This window comes from Pleurodeles waltl, chromosome 4_2 (genome assembly GCF_031143425.1).
Source record: "Pleurodeles waltl isolate 20211129_DDA chromosome 4_2, aPleWal1.hap1.20221129, whole genome shotgun sequence".
In the NCBI taxonomy this organism is placed as follows: domain Eukaryota; kingdom Metazoa; phylum Chordata; class Amphibia; order Caudata; family Salamandridae; genus Pleurodeles; species Pleurodeles waltl.
Window position 1 is genome coordinate 554,810,005 of NC_090443.1, and position 25,249 is coordinate 554,835,253.

At 42.1% G+C, this 25,249-nt stretch overlaps 1 protein-coding gene across 3 annotated transcripts in view; it reads right to left on the reverse strand.

The window, feature by feature from the left end:
• Positions 1 to 23,461, reverse strand: part of TDRD5 (tudor domain containing 5) — a 1,060,335-nt gene extending 1,036,874 nt beyond the window's left edge. For all 3 annotated transcript variants that reach the window (XM_069232097.1, XM_069232096.1, XM_069232098.1), the window contains exons 1-2: positions 23,296 to 23,461; positions 10,446 to 10,719 (exon numbers count right to left, since the gene is read on the reverse strand). In XM_069232097.1, the coding sequence (XP_069088198.1) occupies positions 10,446 to 10,677 (232 nt within the window). In that variant the 5' untranslated portion in view covers positions 10,678 to 10,719; positions 23,296 to 23,461. The remainder of the gene's footprint in view (positions 1 to 10,445; positions 10,720 to 23,295) is intronic.
• Positions 23,462 to 25,249: the final 1,788 nt, after the last annotated feature.

Consider the following 25,249-nt stretch of genomic DNA (forward strand, 5'->3'; position numbering starts at 1 on the left):
TTATTGCATGGCATATTTAACACCGCTTGCTGTATTTCGGGATTAAAGCCCGAGGACCTGAGCCATGCATGCCTTCTTATTGTTAGTGCAATGTTCACACTTCTCGCAGCGGTGTCTGCTGCGTCTAGGGCAGATCGAATTTGATTATTTGTGATGGCTTGCCCTTCCTCCACTACTTGCTGTGCCCTCATCTGATGTTCTTTGGGGAGATGCTGAATTATGTCTTGCATCTCATCCCAGTGGTCCCTGTTGTATCTAGCTAACAGTGCTTGTGAGTTAGCTATCCTTCACTGATTCGCTGATTGGGATGCAACTCTCTTCCCTGACACATCAAACTTTCTTCTTTCTTTGTCTGGTGGGGGTGCATCTCCTGATGACTGGGAGGTTGCCCTTCTTCTGGCAGCACTGACTACTACCAAATCTGGAGGAACTTGTTGTGTTACGTAATCAGGATCAGAGGGAGGTGGTTTGTACTTATTCTCTATCCTGGGCGTAATTATACGTGGCTTAACTGGCTCATTAAATATTTGATCGGTGTGTTTTAACATGCCTGGGAGCATGGGGAGACACTGATATTTTGAAAGTGTGGAGGAGAGGGTATTAAACAAAACATCCTCCTCTAACGGTTCAGTGTGCATGGTGACTGCATGGTATGCTGCAGCCCTAGATAAAACCTGATTGCACAGTGCTACCCTCAGGTGGTGAAGGCTTAGAGGGATAGCTGCCTGGATCATTGCTAGGAATGGGATCAAGATCATAAGGATCCCATGGATCTACATTGTCCTGTTGTGAGTCAAAAGTGTGATGGTGACTGCACTGGTGTAGGACAGGTAGGAGGAGAGGTATGCAGCTGATGAGAGTGAGGAGGAGAAAATTGAGTAGGTGGTGGTTTCTCCTTCGGCTTTGGCACTTTAGCTAGAGGCTGCATAGTGTCCAATTTCTCTTATGTTTCAGAGGAGGTGCTGTTAGGATTCTGACGGTTTCTTTGTGGATATGAATCCTGGTTTGCCTTTCGTCTCTTACTTCAAGTATTGGCTGTACTTGAGACTCCTCATCAGAGGTTTTGTGGCTTTCTTTCTTTCTTCTTTGTAAGTCCATGCTCCTCTGTGTAACCTGCCCTTTTCGGCTCCGAACCCGGCTTTTTTGGTATCCAAAAAGATGGTGCAGTGGATGTTCTCGGCTCCGAAAGGGATTTCTGAATTTTCGACTCTGAAAAACGTATGCTCGAGTCAGACACAGAGCTTTTTATTACCTCCAATGGTTTTGGAGGAGTGGCCTTTTTCGGCACCGAACTAGCAGTTTGGTCACCGGAAGTCTTTTTTCGGGTCAAGCAATGGCCTTCAGGCAGTGGCGTACCCAAGGCCTTATGTTTCTGTCTTTGTGATGGTACAGGGCCAGGCGTACTCACATGTTGTCCTGCCGTTACCGGTCTGTCTTCCTCGGATACCTGTTCAGAGTCAGAACCTGGAACGGAGACTGCTGTCTGCATGATTTCTTCCTTCTCCACGTTGAGATGTTCGGAGCTTCTGGACGCCATCTCGAGTCTTCGTGCCCTCCTGTCTTGAAGAGTCTTTTGGAATGGAAGGATCGACAGGCCTCACAATTTTTTTCCCAATGATCTGGGGAAAGGCAAAGATTACAGACTAGATGTTGGTCTGTAGAAGGATATTTCGCGTGGCACCGAGGACAGAACCGGAATGGAGTCCGAACCATGAGGCTTCCACGTGGTCGGCCCGACTAGGCCCTAGTTGGGCATGCGCGCCCCGAAGGGCGAGTAGACTTGTCTTCTCCGAAGGTACAGATGTGTCGATGGAAGATGTAACCCTATCGATACAATACCAATGAAAATAAAGCATTTTCAAAGTTTTACGAATCGAACTTTCAGAGCGAAAGGAAATAAAACAATCGAAGATGGAGTCGATGCCCATGCGCAAGGGAACTGAGGAGGAGTCACTCAATCTCGTGACTCGAAAACACTTCGAAGAAAAACAACTTGTAACACTCCGAACACTAGATGGCAGAAGTATAATGCACAAGATGTGTATCTGCAGCTACACACGCCACCAAACATATATATATAAAAGCCGTGATCATCCTAGATTCCTGTTCTGATTCTTGAAGTTTACGCTTCCATGCCATAAATGCAAGGCTTGTAGATATAAAGTGAATAAAATGGAGGTAAGATCTCCTTTTACCAAATGTCCACATAAGATAAGAGGGGTGGTTCATTGGGAAAAAAAAATATGTTCATCCTGGAATGCCTCTGTGATAAACTGTATGCGGGCAGCAATAGTCTGGAGACACATACGAAAATGATCCAACAGATTTGTAAGATCAAGCACAAGGATCAAACATATCCGGTAGGCCAACAGTTTGCAGAAGAGCACAACAGTAAGGTCCAGGACCTTAGGTACTTTATCTTTGATGCAGCTCCCTAAACAGTGAGAGGCGGGAACTGGAAAAAACAGATAGAGATTAGAGTCCCATTATATATTAGAGTTAAAAAAGCAAGGACCCAGGAGCTTTGAGCATGGAAAAGGAGCTGTATATACATTTATTGTTCCTCCCAAACTTTAAACCACAGAGCAAGTTCAATCTTCAAACACTTTAACACTCACAAATAGAATAGTGGACACCTCCTCTTAACTTATATAGATGACACTTTCCAGGATTGTTGTCAAACAAGAAGGCAACAACAAACTCAGGCTGCAGGAGGCTAAAAGACCACTAGGGTGAATATATTACTTGTGCAATAATAAAGTGACTCCTGTTGAAGAAATGAATGTACGTTAGGGATTATGTTTTTCAAAACTGAATGAATTTGTCTAATTAGCATTTATTTAAGCTGAAGTAATATAGATTGCAGCATTATTGCTAAATGTGATGTAATGGGAATTGAGCAATATTAGACTCACTTGAGCAGAGCAATTTATTTGTTTTTCTTTTTGCTGTGCTAACCTGAGAAACTGAATTCTTCATTCCTTAAGACAAATTTTAATAATGAATTCAAAAACTAAGTTTGATCTTCAAGTTTATTTTATTACTTTTTAGGATAACACATCCGGTTGGTCATTTATGTAGTATTTTGTTTATGCTTATTTGTACTCCCAATGCATATGTGCACAAATACCTCTACCAATATGGCGCGCTGTTATGTGACCAAGGCCGTAGTAGCCACCGAAGTGAGCTGTGGTGTTCATCATTAATAAATGAAAGACGAAAACAACCTGAGCACTGTCAGAGCAGTTTTTTAATAGGGAACTCATTGTGGAGATTACAGAGTTCTGCTAGCCCTGTTTACAGATGTTCTTCCTTGTTGAGATATCACACCGGCAGCCAGCGTTGTGTGTGTGTGTTTATTTTCCAAAATACACCACTGGGCCTCACTATAATATAAATGTAGATATGAGGCCTTACCCCACACTGCAGCAGAAGGGATTTCTAAAAATTTGCTAAAAGCAACACCAAGATTTTTCAGAAATCCTGTGATTTTTAGTGAAGGCATGCCACAAGCTATCACCACTCCGTAAAAAAAGAGTTACACCTCCAGTGCAGTTCATAGTCTACCATTTTTATGGCCAGATCAAAATCTTGGCCACAGTCTGACACCCACACCACCTCCCTAGTGCGTTTATTGGCCACTGGCCTACTCTGGGGCGATAAATAAAGGCCCTCACTTGTGCTGCACCATGGGGTGTCATTTGTTCTACCATCATGCTGCTCGGGAAGAGCTTCTCGTGCAGTCTGATTTATTTTTATTTTTTTACAGTAGGGAGCGCTGATGTCATTGCAGTGAAAGTGAAAGTAAAACCTGCTGATGGGCTTAATCAGAACTTGAGGGGCAAAGCCCCTGGATCACTGACTCTAACGGGAGAGTTATTGTTGGAAAGGGGAGGATTGTCCCTTTCCGAACATACCTCTGCCCAGTGGATCCCTGCTTGAGGATCACAAGAGAGCAATCCCCAAGCAGGGATCCACCCATTAGCCACAAGGGATGGGGGAGCCGACCCAAGGGCATGTGCCTCCCCGGGCAAACTGTAATAATGAAGGGGAGGGGGGGAGTTTGGGGGCAGAAAGCCCACTAGAAACCAGAGATTACTTTTACTTAGGATAAGGATGGAGGCTGCCCAGCACGGCAATGCCCGCAACCCCACAAAATGAATAAACAGTCTTTTTTGCCCCCTGGTGGGCAGACGGGGGCAATAACCACCAATCCCACCAGCACCATGATTGGCTGCCCAGCAACCAAATGGGAAGCAGTGTTTCTGCTTCCCCGGGGGCAGATTAGGGTCTGCCAAGGTCTGGCCACGGGGGGAGGGCACAAAGTCCACTAGAAGCCAGGGAATAATGGTTTCTTAAAAATAGGTTGGGGCTGCCCAGTATGGACATGGCTGTGCCCAACCCCATGTAAATGAGGTTCTGCCCCCCCTACCCCCCCACCCCTGTGGGTACTTGGGGATAATGATCCCTGTTATGCCCCCTGTGTGGGGTAGGAATCCCACTAGACTCCAGGGATTCGTTTTTTTTTTTAGGACTCTAGGGAGGCTGCCCACAATGGGCATGGCCATGCCCCTACTCTACAACTAAAATGTAGAAAGTCTTTATGTCCCCCTTGGTGGGGGGAGATTGGGGTAATTACCCCTGATCTGCACTCTACCAGGGGCAGAGGACAGAAAGCCCTCTACCAGTAAATGGGGCAACAGTCTTTCTGCTCTCCCAGGAGCCGATGGGGTAAATGCCCCCGATCTGCCCACGGGGCAGAAACCCACTGGTTGGCAGCAATATATATTATTAATAAAATTATGTGGTGGGTATTTCCCAGCACACCACCAGGTCCAACCGCCACCACTAAACCTCAACAGTCTTTTTGCTCCCCTGCAGAATAAACCATGCCATCCCAATGGCAAGCAAGAGGACATCTGGTTCTTTTGGATGTTGTTTTTACAAATGGCCAGGAGAGTTTGGCTAACTCTCAGTATCATCCCACTTGCAATGGTAAACAGCGGCACTTTTTGGGCTTGGGTAGGCTGCCACCTGGAAAAATCTACCACATCCAGACAGTTCTGAAAACTAGACATTTGGGGGAGGGAGTCTAGGGCGCTGTGCTAAACAAGCATCACACACCATTTTCTTACCCACAATGTCCTGAAAACATCAAACACCTGAAATGTACGTACAGCCAGAAATGTGCTACCATGCAGCATTCCCAAGTCTCCCAATAAAAATGGTACCTCACTTGTGTGGATGGGTCTAGAGATCTTGGCACAAAAGGTCTTAAAATGCTACGTAGCGAGATCAGCAATACGGGCAGCTGTGGGATTTGGGGCCATGCTCAGTTGCCACCCATGGAAACCTACAAACCACTGACATTTTTTTTTTAAAGTAGACAACCAGGGGTACCAGGGTGGTGTGCATTGTGTGAATCCCAGGATGTTTTTTTTGTATTCACAATGCCCTGCAAACCTCAAACTTTGTTTTTTACACATGTTCCAAACATTTCTGTGATGAAAACGTCCGGAATCCTCAGGAATCCACAACATTCCTAATAGGAGTCCCCACGCAAGAGATGCCATTGACCTTGTTTTGATCCGCCACACAAGTGAGGCAGCCTTTTGATCATCACTGGGGGGGGGGGGGGGAATGCTAGGTGGTAGAAATTTTGTGGATTCCTGCATAATCCGTAAGGAAAATGCACGATTTCAGGCAAAGTTTGAGAATTGCAAGGCATTGTGGGTAAAGAAAACCTCATGGGATCGACAAAGGTCACCCCATCCTGGATTCCCCTGTGTCTAGTTTTCAAAAATGCAAAGGTTTGCTAGATTTCCCTAGGTGACAGCTGACCTAGTGCTCAAAATCCACAGCTACCCACTTTGCAATAAACAGGTCCGTTTTGAGTAGAAAAATGTGAGGTATCCATATTGAGTTTTGATCTGTTTCCTGTCACAGGCACTAGGCCAACCCACACAACTGAGGTAGTATTTTTATCAGAAGACTTAGGGAAATGCTGGGTGGGAGTGCATTTGTGACTCCCCGCAGATTCAAGAACTTTCCATCACAGTAGAGTGAGGAAAATGTGGGTTTTTTGTGAACGTTTGAGGTTTGCAAGGGATTCTGGGTAAAACAATCTGCCGAGAGCCACGCAAGTCATCCCATCCTGGATTCCCCTAGGGGTCTAGTTTTCATAAATGTATATGTTTCCTAGGTTTCCCTAGGTGCTGGCTAAGTTAGGGCCGGAAGTCAACATCTACGCTCTTTGCAAAAAACAGGTCAGTTTTGAGTGGAACAATGTGATGTATTAATTTTGTGTTTTGGGACCATTTTTATCAGAAGACATGTGCGAGCATAGAATAGTAGAATATCTGTGATTACTATTTGGATTTTGCTGCATTTGTTCCTTCCAAATGTAAACCAGTGTGTAAGAGTGAAGACATTTTGAAACACTCTCTAAATCATGTGCTCGCATGGGTACCCACAAATCCAGAGATGTACAAGTAACCAGAGCTCCTAAGCTCCATATCTTGGGCATATTTCAGAAATACACAGGTTTCCTTTATATCCATTTTTCACTCTGCATATTTCACAATATGAATTTGCCTATATTCGGTAAACAAGGAAAAACCATTGTACAGTGCAGCTCAGTTGTTGACCCTGGGTACCTTGGGTTCTTGGAAAACCTGTAACCCCTATATACCTTCACAACCATAAGTCCCTAGTGGACGTAATGGTATACTGCTTTTGTAAATCGGACAGTCTGTCAAAAACTTACAGATAAAAACATTGTCATAAATGGCTGTTTTTTCCTACTCATTTTCAGTTTTTTAACAGTTAGTTTCTTTGGGAAAAACTTGAGGGATCTAACACGTGACCCGTTGCTAAATTCGGATTTTGACTACATTTCAGAACGCTATACATTTTCTGGATCACACGTGGGTTTCAGTGGTTTCCACCACAAACTGGAAGTAGGTTGAGAGCACAAAAAAATAGGAATAAAAATGGGCTAACTCTTTGAAAAATGGCAAAACTGGGGTAAAGTGTTTAGCTCAACATGTTCTTGAAAGCTGGGAAGAAGGTGACTTTAGCACAGAAGACCGTTTGTTGATGCCATTTTTAGGGGGGAAAGCAGACACCTTTATCCAGGGCACGTTTTTCCTATTTCTACAAAAAAACTAATTTGGCTGTATTTTACCTATTTTCTCTGTCCCCTCTAGGGGAATCCACAAACCCAGAGACCTTTTAGCATCCCCAGGATGCTGGAAAAAAAGGACACAAATTTGGTGTGGATAACTTATGTGGAAAAATTTTAGGGTGCCTGAATAACCCAAAATATTTTTTCAAAAGTGCCAGCAGCACTGGGGGAGGGGAAGCCCAGCAGCTAAGAGCTTAACCAAAAAAAAAAAAAAACACCTGCCTCACGTCCATTAAAGCTAGGTGGGTTACAAACGTTTGTCATTCTAAAAATTGGGCTGTGGTTCTAAAAAGGTTTTGGAAGCACTGACTTACATAATATTTTATCCTCAGTTTGCAATACTGTGTGTCACAAGATGCGTTCAAGGGTATGAGAAGAATGTTGAAGTTCAGGACAGGACAAGAGTCTAAGCTGTCAGTTGACATTACAGACAGATCATATAAGCAAAAATCTAGGTGGATGAGAGCAGTACTGGGGGAATCTGCAGCAGATTCAAGTAGATCGAAGGCTCCTCTGGTTCTGTGGTCATGGTTAATAAGGGGTTTCCACCGGGAGGAAAATCAGAGGACATTTTGAGAATAGCTACTTAATCAAATACATTCGTTTTTGGAAAATTTTCATGCAGACCAATAGAGCAGACTGCAAGAATTGAAGGGCTTTTAAAGCACAGAATGTGGTATGATGTTAAACCCAATATTAAATTAATGCATTGAGGGTCAGTCTCCTTTCCCCGCCCCTCTTCTACAGGAGGTGTCCTAAATAGGCAATCTCCTGTTGAACAAACTGTGTAATTTGGAGCGGGACGCTTTATGACCATGACCTGTCAAGAAATTCTAAAGTGAGACAGTGCCCTATTGGCATGCCTGTTCATTTGTACTTGCCACCAAAATATCCTCAATATATTGTATGAAAGCAGCATCTGGGGAAAGCTGGGAATTGCCAATTGAGTTTTAAATCCCTGAGAATAAATGGAAGGACTTTCAGTATAGTCCTGTGAAATTCTAGTGAAAAAGTATGATCTATTGGCGAACTGGAAAGAAAATAATTATTGGGAGTCCATATGTAATGGGATGAAAGAAATGCATTTTTCTAATTTATAGCAGAAAGGTGGGTAGCGTTTATGGGGATACTAGCAAGGACTTTAGAAATGTTAGGCACAATAGGGAACTGCTGGTGTACAATTCTATCTATTTTGCACAAGTAAATCACAAAATGTAATTGATCTTTGGAAAGCCAAAGATTTCCCTAATCACTCCCATTCTTTCTAAGTTTATTATCTGCAGTGGTCCCTCCTCTAGATGTCCTATATTGTGGTAGTTTTGGTTAAACAGCACCATTTTTTATGGTAAGAGTAACATGAGCAGTATTCATGTGACGTACATCATTACTGTCTTTCGCCCACACATTTCCGTTGACAGCGTCTGTAAAGCAATCAGGGATGGTTGTGGAACTCTGAAACAAAAATATATTGGCAAAAGACAATAATGTAGTACGTCATATGAAAATACTGCATATTCCAACCTCAATATGCAGGTCCTTCATGACTTGGGTAGATGCCTTATCTCTCGCTCTCATGAATATGCACATGACCCCTGATGCCATCACACGACTGAGACCCCATGAGATTGTCATTGGCAGATTATTGGCAAGTTTGGTGGTGCTACTGAAGGCATTAACAACTCATGTCACCTAATGCTTGCGGAAAGGCTATTGCATTTACTTGATGAACATGTGTCCTCCATGAACAGGTGAACAGGCACTACCCAAGCCATTATAGGGACTGGGACATGACCTACGGCCGGATGAGTGGGTAATGGTGAAGAATTTTCAGCAGAACAACTAATTGCAGCAATGTTGCAAGGGTCCTGTGCAGATTCTCCTGTCAACTACTGGAGTAAAGTGCACCGGCTACAAAAACTGAATTTTTGCGTCTCATGTAAAAAGGGCACCACCTCCAGTACCTCAATCCTCTCCCACCATCAATGACACGGACCAGAACAACCCTTAACAAACCATTCCGCAGCCTGGCGGCAAAACTGAGGAAACCTTGCTGAATCATAGTTTATGAAACAGAGAAAGATGAAAGGGAGAAAGAATAGATATGTGAGATTACATGTAATCAAATAATGCAACCACGCAGATTGTATTGGAAAACAGAGCATCCACTTAAGTTCCTTTTTTTTGTGGCAGTCACATGCAGATTTGCAAACTTACAATGTTACTTATTGGAGCATGAAAAGTCATATGGTGTCTTGTGGAATGAGGGTGCTTTTGTGGATTCTAGTTCAATAAAAGGTTAGTATTCCTGTGTTTGAAGCACTTTTACAGTAGAAGACTCTTTAGAGGAGCAGTTTCCTTTTAGGTTAAGGCTAATTTCTCATTGGGACCCTACAAGTAATGTAATTATTTTGGGATGAAAACTGCCATCTGGATCACATTTGCTGATGTTGTTGGAACTACTTCCTGTAGCCACAACATTAAGTTACTTTTACCCAAAGGGAGCCAAAACACATAAAAATACAAACAAAATGGCATATGCATTGCCACTTCACTAGCAATAAGCCCTGAAAATGCCTACAAGAAATGTCCTCCCCAAATAAAAATAAAAAAAGACTATGTAGATGGGTGCAGAAAAAAGTGTCATGACAGAAAAGGGCTAAAAATATGTTTCAACGACTAGTAAAAACTCTTCAGCATAAAGAGAAAAAATTTGGAAGTGAAAGAAACAGAGGCCGAGAATTTGGCTTCTCCACTCTGTAGAGCAGAACAATGAACTGAGTTGTATTTCATATATTTTTATTTTGAAAAGGCTTGTGCAGGCCTCCTAAACCCAGATGATGAATTAATTTTCAATTTTGTTTTTACATCTATTTCGAGCTAAAAATTGAACAAAATTATTTAGACAGGCAACAGTCAAATATTTGTTAAATGTTTTGAGGTTTCTTTGAAATATGTATTTTCAGGATGTTGAAGCTAATAAGTACTCACAAATTTACTCAAGGTCCCATATAGTAGTAACCTCCGTTTAAGTATACCTGTGTGCTGTTCAAGTAGACACAATTAAAAAATGTTACAAAATAATACAAGATCAACAGCAAAATCAGTCAAATACTTTTCTATTACAGGTGCATGTATTCTAGTAGAAGCAGATTCATCTGCTATCAACTATTACTAGCTCCTGTTCAGTAGAAATCAACTGCATAGGCCATCTTTCACCAAGCAATTCTAATGCCTACAGAAAACACATAGAACTGCATACCTTTTAAAATAACACTACCATCACCAGTAGGGCATATTTTGACCACGTCAGGCATATCTAGCACCATGTCCATGGTGGAGCGGTAACCAAGTCCACGCGGCGGTAGGCGGCTCCCCACTATCTCCATATAATCCCGCTCCAGCTGCTGTGGAGTCAGGCCATCTTTCGCAGGAATAAGCAGTGATCGCACCTGCTTTTTGAGGTCTGCAATGATGAGCTCCTGGTCCGACATGGCGACAGTTCAAAAACAAGCTTGACACTATGAAACATAAACCTGATCAGGAGGGCAGACAAGAAACAAAGTGGGAGAAAGTTACAAAAAAGAGAGGTATAAAATGATTAAAAGAACAGTAAAAGACACTGGTTTACAAATGCAGATCCTTTAACAACTCCAGGCAGTAACATGGGCTGAAAGGCACGAGGTGTCTCAAAATAAAGCATTAGGAGCTGCCACACATTTTATTTAACATATTTATATAGCTCTTTACCTAGAACTCAATTAATCTTACATCTAATAGTAGAATCATGGTTATGATTAATTGCATTTCAGGACTGAAGCATTTTTTTGTAAAACTGACAGTGTGAAAGTAGTTTTAAAATAAGCAGAAGAGATAGGTGGGTCTGAAAGGCAGGAGGGTGGGCTTTGTTCCTGTATCTATCCCTTTGGCGATCCAAATGTTTATACCAGCACCTGTGAAATAATGCTTTAGAGCAAATTAGGTTTTTGATCTCGGTACATCGAACTATGCATGGCTTCTGATAACTTTTTGCCATCAGGGGTAGCGACTAACTAGAACAGGAATGAGATTAGTCCAGATGGATGGCCTTATAGATCAGGTAACACTTTTTAAAATAGGTTATTGCAGAAAGTGACAGCCAATGAAGATCAGGGAGGAGCAGAGAAAGGGATTTTTTTTGCGTGTTGGTGACAAGTCTGGCAATAGAATGTAGAATTGCGTGACTAGAATGAAAATGGATTGTGGGGCACCAGCTAGGATGATAGTTCCAATACAAACCCCAAGAATTATATGACAAACAACTATGCCACTCAATCCATTTCGGTACGTAGAGCAAAGTAATTTACCTTCACATTGTTAGCATGTCCTTAACAAAACGTTGTGCTACTGACCACGGTGACCATGGCAACAGTGTGCACCCTATTGTTAAACTAAATGAAAAAGACAATGGCAAACAGTCGCCTCTTTAAACCAGACCTTGCACTAATGGAATGCTCTGGAGCAAGTCTACCTCCCAGCATCCCACTAGCACCAAGTCAAATTCAGGCATTTTGTAAATCTCCAATTAGCACCAAATGAGTTACATACTCAATCTGTAACGTAGTTCGAGTTTTTAATCACACCATGTCCCTGTAGCAAATCACACCACTCATCTCCCATTCAGTCTGCCACATCTCAGAAACAACCAACACTCACTAATGCCGAGAGGCTGCCTGTACAGGCATCCCATTACCACTCGCTCATTCAGATCTACCATAATGTATAACTATATGAAAGCATCAGTAACCTCTAATAACCCCCACATGGAGATTTACACACATTAGCCCAAATAGAGCAAAACAATGGTGCGTTCATACTAAACAGGAATACACCCCCAACCATTAGCAGGTTGTTCCAATGTATCAGATTTATCGCCTGACCAAGGTGAGAAGCCCACTGATACGGAGAAAGCCCTTTATACCTTATGTTGGGACTTCATGATTATAGTCTTGGGGAAATAGGATTTGGAAACACAGTAGACAGCTCAGTTAAACTCCTATACACTGAGCCTATAACCAGATTGGAAGTGAGCAAGTATTCCGACTCCCGGTAGATACAAAGGGTAACTTGTCAAGGGTGTCGGCTAATCGCTTCTTCGCCCTGGTGATGGAACAATTGGCTACGTTGACTCAGAAGGAAGGTAAATAGATAGATAAGACCTTAAAAGATACATTTCACCTCTCTGTAGGTCAACGACCTGGTTATTTCAGAGATACATATAGGGATGTTGGAAATGTTTGGCATGGCTTAGATAGGGTTGGTGAAATATCGAGCCCAAGAGTCAACAAGGGAATATATTACTGGTTTCCAACTGAGTCATTTCATAAGTTATAACTGCAGGTGCACGGCATTCAAGTTTATCAAGATTGTCTATAGTTAGAAACACAACTCAGGCACTGACAAGCTGTGAAAAAGTGCTGTTTTGGAAGAAGCTCCCTGACTGGCATTGTCAAACATTCCTGCAAAATTGTTCCACTCTTTTTAAGGTCTTGAATGTGCTCCAAATGGATTTAATTTAGGCTGGGTACATGCACAGAATGGCCACTCGAACACTTCAGGTTCTAATTAAAGACTGGGCAACCTGAGTGCAACATGTTATGAACATATTTCTTAGTCAGTGCAACTACAATAAGAGGCAAAGGGGCTCGCGGAAGCAATCAGAGAAGTTTTAAAAAATCAAGCTGAAAGCATCATTCCTAAGTGGTACTTTTTGGTGGAAGTGATATTTTTTTAAGACAATTACTCTGACAGATACTGCTACGTAATGGTGAAAGCACTGCTTGCTCGGAACAAAAACTACACTAACATATGCACAAACCTACCAATGTGGTGCAGTTGCAAGGTCGGCAAAGTAGAGGCAACTGTCAGTAGTCAAAGATGGGCTGACACTGGGATATTACACATGGATGACCTGTTTGAGGATGGAATACACTTACATTCGAGAAACGCATGTAAGCTTTCACTTCCCCATCACTGGCAATACCTTAGTACCACAAGAGTCAAGTGATATATTAAAAAAAATTACAATGGAGTTCATAATTATAGAATGAGTCCATTTACATAGTTCATTTACAGTGTTGTAATCCTAGGCAGAATGACTCCATGGTGCAGACAATGTGGATAACAAAGTCCAAGTCCTTACTTTCTAATGTTTATTCATAATACTTCTGTGAGAACAAGGACCTTCATACCCCAGCATTAAAGTGCAGTTAAATCTAAAATCCTGCCAACAAGGTCAAGGCTGTAGTAACTAAGTACAATAGACTGCCTAGCGAGGAAAGCTCTGAAAAATGAGGAAATTATCATGACGAAATTATAATCAATGTACCTAAGATGACTGCCACTATTACAAACCTCTAGAGAGCCCATGGGCATTCTGGGAAACATAATTTGTCTTGATTCCAAATCATGCTTCACGTAGAGTATGTGTTGCAGCTGCAAAGCCTCACACCACGCGCGCCCACACTGTAAATGGACAAATTACATCCTTTGAAGCGCAAGACTTCAGCACTCCTGAGGTTTGGAGAATATCTGGCAGCTATACACAGGTAAGCGTGGATTATGACTTGTGACAGAATTAATTATTTTTTGCAATATCAGACACTAGAATGCCACTGACAATCCCACTTACCTCAATTTGTTATACTGGAATCCCAAATGATATTGACCTGCCCTGATTAAACCTCTTTTTTGTTCCCTAAGGCTCATGATTTTTCAAAGGGCCATTGCTTTACATGGGGTAATCAACAATACCCTACGAGATTGAAATAGTATGCAGGCAGACAGAGTAGAGTGTAAGAATAGAAATCCTTCGATGTTTATAAAAACCTGGGACTAAGAAGATCCCACAATGAGTTCCAAACTAACTCAAAACAGAACCACGTGATGCAAAGACTCATCTGAGTTCAAAAAATATTTTCTTCATTCTTATTCTTCTTTATTCTTATTTAAAAACTTCCTTTCTCTGTAGCCAACTCGTTTCGACCGCCCCCCCAGCCCCCCGGGACTTTGTCACAGCTGATTGTTTTGATCCAGATATGGTATCTGTAATGCAGAATAATGTTTATTCTGTCTTATGTCTCCTCTGACGTTAAGTCTGTAGTTCTATCTGTGATACAAATGTTATTATGGACTTTTGTCATGTAGGGGTGGTTAAAGGGACTCATCTTCCAGACCCATGCATCATTCTTTAATTCTGTTTTAAAACATACACTCACCATGGTGATAGGTGCGATAATCATTGAATCAGTCTCTTTGTAAATTATTTGTTGAGATTCTACAATGGTTTGATGACATGAAGGATCTTCCTTCAAACGCTTTTCAGTGGTCTGAACTCACCATAGAAGGAAGGCCTACTGTTCCTTTTCATATGCAGCATCACAGATGTGGAAAGCCTAACCAATGCAGTTAGGTCTAACCAATAATCATCTGGCCTTAAGGAAACTACCAAAAACATGTCTGTATAAATGAATGTTAGAGAGTTAACAGTGCCAGGGCACCATATTGGTAATCCTATGCTCATACAAATGGTTTACATAACACATATTCATTGATAAGTCTATTCACGCTGAATTACCCTACCATTGGTTATATGTGCGTCTTTGGGTTAATGTTCTGTCCATTTGCTTTGTTCGGAGAAAATTAAATAAAGGTGTTTAAAAAAAAGTGTAAAGGCTATTCAAAATATATTTGAAATATATGAAAACCAATGCACAGATTGTATAGTATATAAATGGAGGCTGTGGTATAACCTGACATGCTTAGAAGTAGACGGGATAGAATAAACGTAATGTGTGAGGTACATTGTTTTTATTGGTATGACATTTAGGAAGCTTTGTCTCCAAATGATATGCAGGATTTTGATATGGTGATTATTTGTTTGTCGACCTATTTAACGTTGAAAGAAAGCAATAAAAAAGGAAGATGAAGACTTTCCCTGAGCACAGCATTAAAGAAAGAGAGCTACCATAACAGAAGCGCACCATGTATTACAATATTTCTCAATTTTGCGAGGCCAATGGAAGCATATTTGGTAGGCATATGTGCTTTTATCAAAGACTCAAAATTGGGTGTTGTGGCAAGAATAGAAACATGAGGTCACGAGGTCCCAGGCTTGCACTCGCCATTACAGACTTGGTGATCATGAGTGTAATTAGTATTTAAAAAGATAGTGGTGTCCATCAGCAAACTAAAGGCTTGCACTTAATCATGATCTGAGATACTAAAGTTATGAGGGGAAGATCTGAATTGCCAGTTCCAGAACTCCCAATATTCTTCATCCCAAAACCGGTGAGAAACACTTTGTTGGGATGGAACTGTCCCCTGCATGGTAAACAGAAGTGTACATCTGCATCTCAAACTAATATCCTTATTTATTTTGTCCCTCAAGCCACGATAGCCAGGCATGTGCACAGAGGCCTAGGCCTGCTGCTGCTAATATGAGGTCCAAAACCTGTTCTGTAATCTGGGATAGTGTACCAAATGTGCCCTCATCATAGGCAGTGGAATATTGTCCATCCCCTGGTGCATCACATAAAGGGGTGGTGGCAGCGTTCCAGGTTATCTATCAGTAGTGTGACCAGACCTTTTTCTCTGTTCCCCAGAGAGGATAACCTACTGTGCCATTATGTGGATTCCAGAACCTTGTGCTGATATCCTCTGTGTTTTTATGTGCAGTGGGTGTGTACCTCATGTATAGGAATAGGAATCTACATTGGTAGGAGTCTCAGTAATGGGGTTAGTGGAATTCATTTTGGTTGCCCCTGGTTCAGCATTGTACAAGATGATGGATGAGGACAGCTTCCCCACACAGTGAAAGTGTATTTATTGCCTGCGTTCTTGTGGCTGGAAGGTGGAGAACTAGTCACTGACGCGAGGGAGGATAAAAACAGGGAAGCCTTTAAAAATTCTATGAGGACCATTTTAAGAGAGGGATGCACAGTAGTTCTTCCAGAGCACTGATGTTCAGGAAATTGTAGTGAAGAAACTGTTGCTTCTATTGTTCACAGCAAGGAAGATTCTAGACAGAGCCTGTTTTTTTCTGTCCCAAATTACTGATTCGGAAAGGCTGAGGCCAGCCAGGTGCAGAGATCTTGCATTCTATTGTGCCCTTTTTTTTTGTTGTTTTTAATATTCCTGCTTAGAGCCAGCCCCATTGCTACCTGCTGTGAAAGCCATCACCCTGCACAAAGGCTGCGCCTGAAGAGCAGCCTGAAAGTAGCATTTTAAACAGAAGCATCCAAAACTGGTACGAAACCTTAGACGGTGGCTCAACATTATATGTCTGCAAAATGTATATAAAAGTGAGATCCAAACTACCCTAGTTTCTTCCAAATCCAAGTTCCTCAAGACAAAGGCAAAGAGTGCTCCTTTAGAGTACTCAAAGGAATGTTGTGTAACTGGGGTTTGCATCTACATTATAGCCAGTCTCCAAGAGGTGAACAAACATTACCTTATGTTTTCAACTTGCTGGAAACGTCTGCCTGCTTGCTAAGAGACAGAAGAGTACCTGGCAGGAGAAGTGCATCATGTTCCCGAAGTGGGCAACACCAAGAAATAGCTAACTGCTGACAGAGAGCAAAGCCGGTTGGGACCGAAGACTGTAGGGTCACCAGTCTCCTACTGCAGCTCCAGCTGTGAGCTAGTAAAATAGTACTCACAAGTCAACACATTTTTGCCAGGTGTCCCTGCCACCATCCCCGGAGGGCCTAGTGATGCGAGATCAAATGGGGCGCCAGGACCAAATGAATTCCCTGTTCAAAATACAAGTTGAATTTAGACAACTGGGCGACCAGGCTACATCCTTTTTTTATTTTTTTATTCTTATGACCTGGCATATGTCCAAATTCCGTGGCAAAACTCCATCCGGTTTCCAAACCATAACAAGCATTTGCAATGCAATAGGTCTCGCATTTAACTGAGTTGGAACTATTGGCATTGTGAATGCATAACTGGACTTTTTTGCCACATTAATTTGTTAACCCTGGTGCATATTTTGGTCCTTTCTGCCACATAATTCCAGTGGCCCTGCATATAACTAAAGGGCTAGTAGGCTTACTGGAATATTTTTTCAAACAAGGCCCTTTAAACAGAAACTACTCCCAGTTGGTACAGGAGACAGAGAGAGTGTAAGATAGAAAGAAACAGATCAAAAGAGAGAGAGAAATAAAAAGAGAGAGAGAAAAAGAGCGATAGCAAGAGAGTGGGAAGGAAAGAGGATGGAGAGAGAGAAAGGAGGGAGAGATAGAAAGAGAGGAAGAGGGGGGAGAGAGTTAGAGAGACAGAGAGACAGATAGAGGGAGAAATAGAGAGCGAGAGAAAGGGAGACAAATATTGAAAGAGAGAAAGAAAGAGCGATAAAAATAGAAAGACACAGAAGAGAGAGAGGGAGGAAGGAGAGAGACATACAATTAGAAAAAAGAAATAAAGAGATAAAGTGGGGGAGAGAGAAAGAAAGAGAAATGTGGTAAGAGAAGAGAGACAGAGTCAGAGAGGGAGAGAGAAGTGAGAGATAGAGAAGAGAGACAGAATGAGAGAAGCAGAGTGTGAGAGATTAAGACAGAGAAAGATAAATAGATCAAAAGAGAAAGAAAAAGAGAAGAAAGGAAAAGAGAAAGAGTGAGGAAAAGAGAAAGAGTGAGGAAAAGAGAAAGAGGGTGGGAGAGAGAGGGGGATAGAGAAAGGATGGATAGAGAGTTGGAGAGAGACAGGGAGGGAGAGAAGAAAGTGAGGGAAGAGAGAAATCAGAGAGAGAGAAAGAGGGGGCGAGAGAGATAGAATTAGAGAGGTATCAGAAAGAGAGAAGAAAAGTAAGAGGAAGAAAGAGAGGAGAAAGGGAAGAGAGAAAGGAGGGAGAAAGACAGAAAAAAGAAAGTGAGAGAGAAAGGGTGAGATAGTAAAATATAGAAAGAGAGAGACAGAAAGAAAAAGAGAAATAAAGAATGAAAAATAGAGAGACGAAAGAGAGGGGGAGAAAGAGAGGAATGAGAGACTGAGAAATAGAGAGAGAAAAAAAGAAAGTGAGAGAAAGCCAGAGAGGGAGAGAGAAAAAAGGGAGGAAGAGAAAGCCAGAGAGGGAGAGAGAAAGATAGGAGGGTGAGATAGAGAAGAGGGAGAGTGAGAGAGCAAGAAAGGAGGAAGAGGGAGAGAAGGGAGAAAAACAGAAAGAGTAAAAAGTGAAATAAAAGCAAACCGAAGGCACACAAGTCTGTCGTGAAGGGAGACCGTAAATAAAGAGTTAAAAACCAATTCAGCTCCACAATAGCAATGTTTGTGAAAGAGCGCTCCTCTCGTGGATTAAAAAAAGGAGGGTCCCTATTAGAAAAGTAAATGAGCCCAAAAAAACTGCAAATCAAACTAAATATACCATGTGTTTCCTAAGTTAACAAGAAACAACACGAAAGCACCCAAAGCACGTTTTTATGGGTATTTGTTTAGTACACCTATGTTTTTCGCAAAGAATGTACATTTAATTGCAACAATCAAATCTATAGAGAAAGGTAAAACCTGTGTAAAATAAAGCTGTAGTTAGAAAAGTGGTTTCAATTCCCAAGTAAAGTTTTTTTTTTTTTACAATATAGTTCGGCAAAATGGTAGGTATTTTTAAATAGCAACACAAAAGGATGATGGACGGAGTGCTGACAATGCAAACACTCACCCCCAGTCACAGATCTGGGTTTAATCCATCGTTCTTTTGCTCACCATGCCACCCCAGTTTGGACCCAGCCATATGCAAATCAGTCTTGACCCTGTTCCTCATGGGAACAGTCCAGCCCGAACTGCCAGGCCAGGTCCTCCCTGGACCGGAAACAAGCGTATTTTTAAATAGCACCTGAACCAGCAAATCCAATAAAATGAACCGTTTTTTTTAAATGTGAATTTGTTTGTTTTTCCATTAATGAATGAAAATAAAAGTATCCTGGAAAGAATGCAGATGCATGGAGGTTTTTCTCAAAGAAGTGTGAACTGGAGCAGCATGTGTTTAAAAGCACTTTATCTGGAGTTTGAGGTTGCTAAGTTCACATTGACAAAAGATGGTAATTAGATAACGAACAAAGGGTTTCAGACCAGACCGCCAAATTGATTCCTTGAGGGAATGTGTTTAACAGCAACAAAACAACCGGATTTTTCTTGCCACATTAAATGAAAAAAAAAAAGTGATCGTGCTGCTACAGTTCACTCGTAGTGAAACCTATCGACAAAAGTGCAATTATCTATGTAACCGGCAAAAGTGCAATTAACTATGTAACAGGGTCGATGTCATGCAAGCGCTCGACTTCTGCCAAGTGAGATCACGCTGCGAAAAAAATATAAAAAGTAGTCCAGAAACATGACGGGAAACAGCGAACCTCGCATTTTTTCAGTACTCGGTCGTTGCGCTCGAGGAGGGCTAACCACAGGAAAAGGCATGACGTATGCATGCCTTCCACTAATGAAAGCAAGCAGATTTTGAAAGTCAAGCCCACAAACCAATGAAAGACACTGACGTGACATGGACGGGGCTACTACTAAAGCATCTTGCAAGCAAAACACATGCGCAAGCTCAACCCTAAAAAGGGAGATAGGACCAACCCAGAAAACTATGGTCTAATACGGCATACAAGTCAACCAATGCCTCTAGGCCCCCTTTATTTGTGTGACTTGTGGATTTTACAGTACGAGGATGGCCTTCTAATCTTGGACCAGACTAAAATAGGGCTCCAGAGATCCTTAGAACATGATAATTGGGAAATATAAAAATAAAGCTGCAAAAAAATGGTTTCTAGGACCAAAGGAATTGTACTTTTTATACCCTTAGAAAACTGCCTTGGAATTTAGATGCCCAACAACAGCAACCACCAGTTTTCAGGCATTTAAAAAAAAAAAAAAAAAAAAAAAAACAACAGCTGCTACTTAAATATTTCCACTTTGACAGAATTAAAGCCCGTCAGCGTACACCATCCTTAAAGTAATCAGGGTGAAGTTCCTGCTATCTCTCTCTTACGAGCTATCTATCTTTTCAGCAAAAATCAGTCCTTAACTAGATAAAATTCACGTGAAGCCTTCAGACAATTATTTCGTCTCCCAGACTACACAAAATGCTCAAAAGTGCACATACGGTTTGGTTTACACATGCAAGATCTTGCCTGTAATGCAGTTTTCCTAAACAACAACTACAGCATAAAACACTGCAACCGAAAGTCTAAAATTCAATTTCAAGAAGGTCACTGATGACAAAGGTTGCACCAAAAATCTACGGGTGCACTATTTGGGAAGCGCAATCACAGCTCTGGAAATTCATTCTGAATGGCAGAAATGAATTTCCAAATAAGCCTTACAATCTTTACTGAAAAGAAAGCTGAAACTACTATTGGGCACGCAAGATCTTAGCACTTTCCTCTGAACCTATGTTTCTATGTGACTCATATGATACACTACATGCCAAAAATACGTAGTGCAATGAATAGGATCGATTGGAATACAAACAATTGGTGATTACAGCTCTACCCACTCAAAGAATACTGGAGAAAATGAGTCACATCATCACATGAATCATACCACTGCAGACTGCGCTCTTTCCAAGAAACAATTATCTGTCTCCTGTGTTGCTGCTCAGGAGCAGCAGTAGAGAGGCAGCTTCTAGTTAAACCAATTTTTCAATGAGGGGGGATTTGAACACGCAGGGACTCTCAGAGATAGTGTTTGAGCACAAGGGACATCTCGGAGTTATCTTGCTTTGCTGAGCTCCTAAAGTTCATTTTCACAAAACTAAATGTGAATGCTTGATTTTAGAATTGTAGCTTTTTTTATAGAGTTGTATTTAGTGTACGTTTTTAACACTCATTTGGGTATGTTTCATAACAATCTTTATTAACTAAGCAATAAAACTTTATACTACAGAGCAATGCCCATGTGTGCCAACTGTAATTGAAATTTTATGACGAAGTGTTTGAAGTGGGTATACAGCTGTTGATACAGGGCAAAAGAAAATGCAGTGCTTACAAGTGAATCTGTGGACAAGGTGTGTTAGAAGAGCTGATAAAGTGAAGGAGAGGCAAGGAAGTACATGAAAGTGTGAAAAAGGATGCTGAAGAAAGAAGAGGTGTGAAACACGCAAAAAGAGGATTTCAGAAAGATGTGGGGTGAAAAAGTTCATACGTGTCTGACGGAACGACTGCCGAGGAACGTTGTATGAAAAGGAAGAATGGAAATGATTAAGACACTCCGAAGATTACTACCCCGCCACATAACTTAGTAATACTTAATTCGGTCTCAGTTTTAAAATTTACACATTTGCAGTTATATTTATTCACATCAAAAGCATTGTTTTTCTCATGTATCTGATACTGCTAATGAGCATGGGCAAAGCCAATAGCTTGGGCTCGTTTTAGATGCATGCCTGTTTCTGTGTGACATGTCTGGTTACAATAACAAAAAGCCCACAGAGTGGCACCAAAATACTAGTTGGGTAGTAAGCTGTGGGCAGCACAGAACTGTATCTGTTCTAAGACATGCCTTCAATAATATAGGCCTCGCCTCTTAGAAAGGATTGCCCCGGTTACTTAACGGTAATAATGATTATTCTTTGGCATAGTAATTACAAAGTGAGGTAATGTTACCACACGATAGGAGCAAAAAAACAGGATGATTTCCACCTGCCAGACCCACCCACCTGGGTGCCATAAAGGGGGCTGGCACTCTAGTCTCCTATTTTTTGTTCCCGTGGACTGGAGTAGGGACGAAGAGGTCCCTGCTGGGTTTGGGCTGTTGTTTCTTTCCTGGTCAGGCCATGGAAGAAGGTGCCCTAATTCGCGGGAGCACCTACCCCTTGATAAAATGGACTCCTGCTCACAGAGGGAAAGCCTGGCTCTCCCCATTCCTTCTACTCGGAGAGGTTGCTGTTTGCTCCTTCCTCGGTTGCTCGGAGGCAGCGTGTTTCTGCTGCTGTGCCCTCTGTGGAAAGATTGGAAAGCACTCCTCCAGAAGAAACACATTGCCCCTCTTCATCTGTCATTTTCCCTTCTCCAAATGGGAGCATGCGTAGAAAGTAGGAGAGGATTAGAAGGATTGTACTTCAGACCTTGGCTACCTTTAAAGATGATTCTTCTGTGGCTACTACCAAGAAGGTAGTTTCGTTTTTTTTCCCGATTCTATGGCCTCCGATTAAGCAGCCAAACCTCCCACCTTCTTCTACTTTAAGGGCAAATACACTTCATAAATCATAATGGAGAATTTATTGGGGCATAGGAGAGAGATTATGAATTTTTCTCCTGCTGAGAAACTGGGTACCTCAGACGATTCTCTGCTGCGACAAGTTTCAGAAGCCTCTTAATTAGGAATTGCCAATTAATCAGCTCGTTGTGGATGTGGCCCCTCGGCAATTGCAAGATCCCGATCAAATGAATAGGTTCATGGTTAAGCTTCATGCCTTGGAAGAGGGCATGCCCGTTTGCCAAGCAAGTTCAAAGTAGAGGGGAGATTAAACAACCAGGTCTCTGCTATCACCATAAACCAATTGATTTACGTAGGCATGCTCACTTCTTGGTTGTCTTTGGGTGCCATAATTGAGTCAGAGAGGAAGCTCAGGCATGGCTGCCATAACCCGCCCACATTTAAGTGGACAGGGTCAGGTTGTTCCAGCTATTAACGAGGCCTACCTTAATCAATCGGTACAATCCGGGGATAAACTGCTAGATGCCCAACTCACTGAGAGGGACTAGGGGCCGGGCTGCCCAAGCCGATTTACAGTAGTGACGCAGACCCGACGTCCCCGCCGGTTTATGGAGGAAACAGAGGCCAGGCGCTCTGGACGGTTCAGAGAAAGCTCAGAGGCCTAGATGCCAATACACTGCGAGGTCAGAATTGCCTCTACTTGTTCTTTTAAAGACAAAGGACAGAATCAACCCGTGTAAGTACAAAGTGGAAGAGCGGCTACTTCCTACTATGGATCTTATACACATACTTTGCTCTTGTTACCGTTCAATTTTGTGGACGAAATTGTCATCCACTAACAGCGCGCTTTGGTCAGCGTGACTTTAAGCCAAATGGTAACCAGGCTCATTGAGATTAAAGAGAGTGCGCTAACAGCTTCTTACCTGCAGCCTAGCGTAGTGTCTAACTCGACGAGCAGGTAGTACACGCCCGCCCCGCGCAGTGTACGCGCTGACGTCAAACAGCCGCGCGGTGCGGTCCGCGGGCGTGCTGTGACACGTTGACTGGTAAAGTAACTAATCGAGGGGGGGTACTGCAGTCCTTGCTTTTGTATTCATGGGGTGTAAAATAAATCATGCAATCGGTTCGCCGTTACTTAGTTTCTTGCAGGTTGGTTGGTAAATGTCTGCTGTATATCATTAGCTTGAACTATATGTTGCGCAAACCCATGATCTTTCCAACTTTAAACGAAGATGGCAAAAAAATTCAGAGGTGTTCTCGAAGAAGTGAGCTCTAAACATGGCCTATGTGAGGTGGTTGTGAGCGGCCTGCGTTTGAATTTGCTCCAAGGTTGGTGAGACGGGTGTAGGGTGCCCAACTCTCAATTATCACTTTACAGCACACTTGGCTTGCACGTTGCAATGCTGGCAGTGTTTGGAAGCGTTCTTTGGGGCAGGAGGCCGGTGCCTACAAAGGTCTTCTCATTCAGATATCCAACCGCTTTAAAACGTAAATCTGACCAACCATTGGATCTATGGAGTATTATGTATATTTTCCTAGTATTTATAACGGAAAGTCTTAATTTTATCAACCCCTTCGCTGCCAGGCCATTTCTCCCTCAGGTGCCAGGCCTTTTTTTAGGTTATTTGGGGCAGTTCGCACTTAGGCCCTCGTAACTTGTTGTCCACATAAGCTGCCAGCAACAAATTTGCGTCTTTTTTTTCCCAACATCCTAGGGATTCTAGAACTACCAGGAGTTTGTGGGTTCTCCTGAAGGACTCCTGAAGGAGACCAAGAAATTAGCCAAAATACTGTGAAAATTTAGTTAAAAAACAAAAATGGGAAAAAGGGCTGCAGAAGAAGGCTTGTGTTTTTCCCCCCTGAAAATGGCATCAACAAAGGGTTTGCGGTGCTAAAAATCACCATCTTCCCAGCTTTCAGGAACAGGCAGACTTGAATCTGAAAACCCAATTTTTCAACACAATTTTGGCATTTTACTGGGACATACCCCATTTTTACAATTGTTTGTGCTTTCAGCCTCCTTCCAGTTAGTGGCAGAAATGGATGTAAAACCAATGCTGGAACCCAGAAAGCTAAACATTTCTGAAAAGTAGACACAATTCTGCAAGGGGTAATTTGTGTAGATCCTACAAGGTTTTCCTACAAAAATAACAGCTGAAATAAAGAAATATTTAAACCAAGGTGAAAAAAACAGCCATTTTTCTCCATCTTTTACTCTGTAACCTTTTCCTGTGATGTCAGATTTTTTAAAGCAATACACTGTTACGTCTGCTGGACTCTTCTGGTTGCGGGGATATGTAGGGCTTCTAGGTTCATCAAGAACCCTAGGTACCCAGAGCCACTAAATGAGCTGCACCTTGCAATGGGTTTTCATTCTATACTGGGTATACAGCAATTAATTTGCTGAAATATAAAGAGTGAAAAAGGGTTATCAAGAAAACCTTTGTATTTCCAAAATGGGCACAAGTTAAGGAGTTGAGAAGCAGTGGTTATTTGCACACCTGAACTCCAGGGTGCCCATACTAGCATGTGCATTACAGGGCATTTCTCAAATAGACGTCTTTTATACACATTGTCTTACATATGGAAGGAAAAAATATAGAGAAAGACAAGGGGCAATAACACTTGTTTTGCTATTCTGTGTTGTCCGAAGGTTACAGATAAAAACGGTACCTCACTTGCGTGGGTAGGCCTAATGCACGCGACAGGAAACGCAACATGGACACATCACATTTTTACAGTGAAATCTGACGTCTTTTTTTGCAAAGTGCCTAGCTGTAGATTTTGGCTTCTAGCTCAGCCGTTACCGAGGGAAACCTACCAAACCTAAGCATTTTTTTAAATTAGTCATGTAGGGGAATCTAGGATGGGGTGACT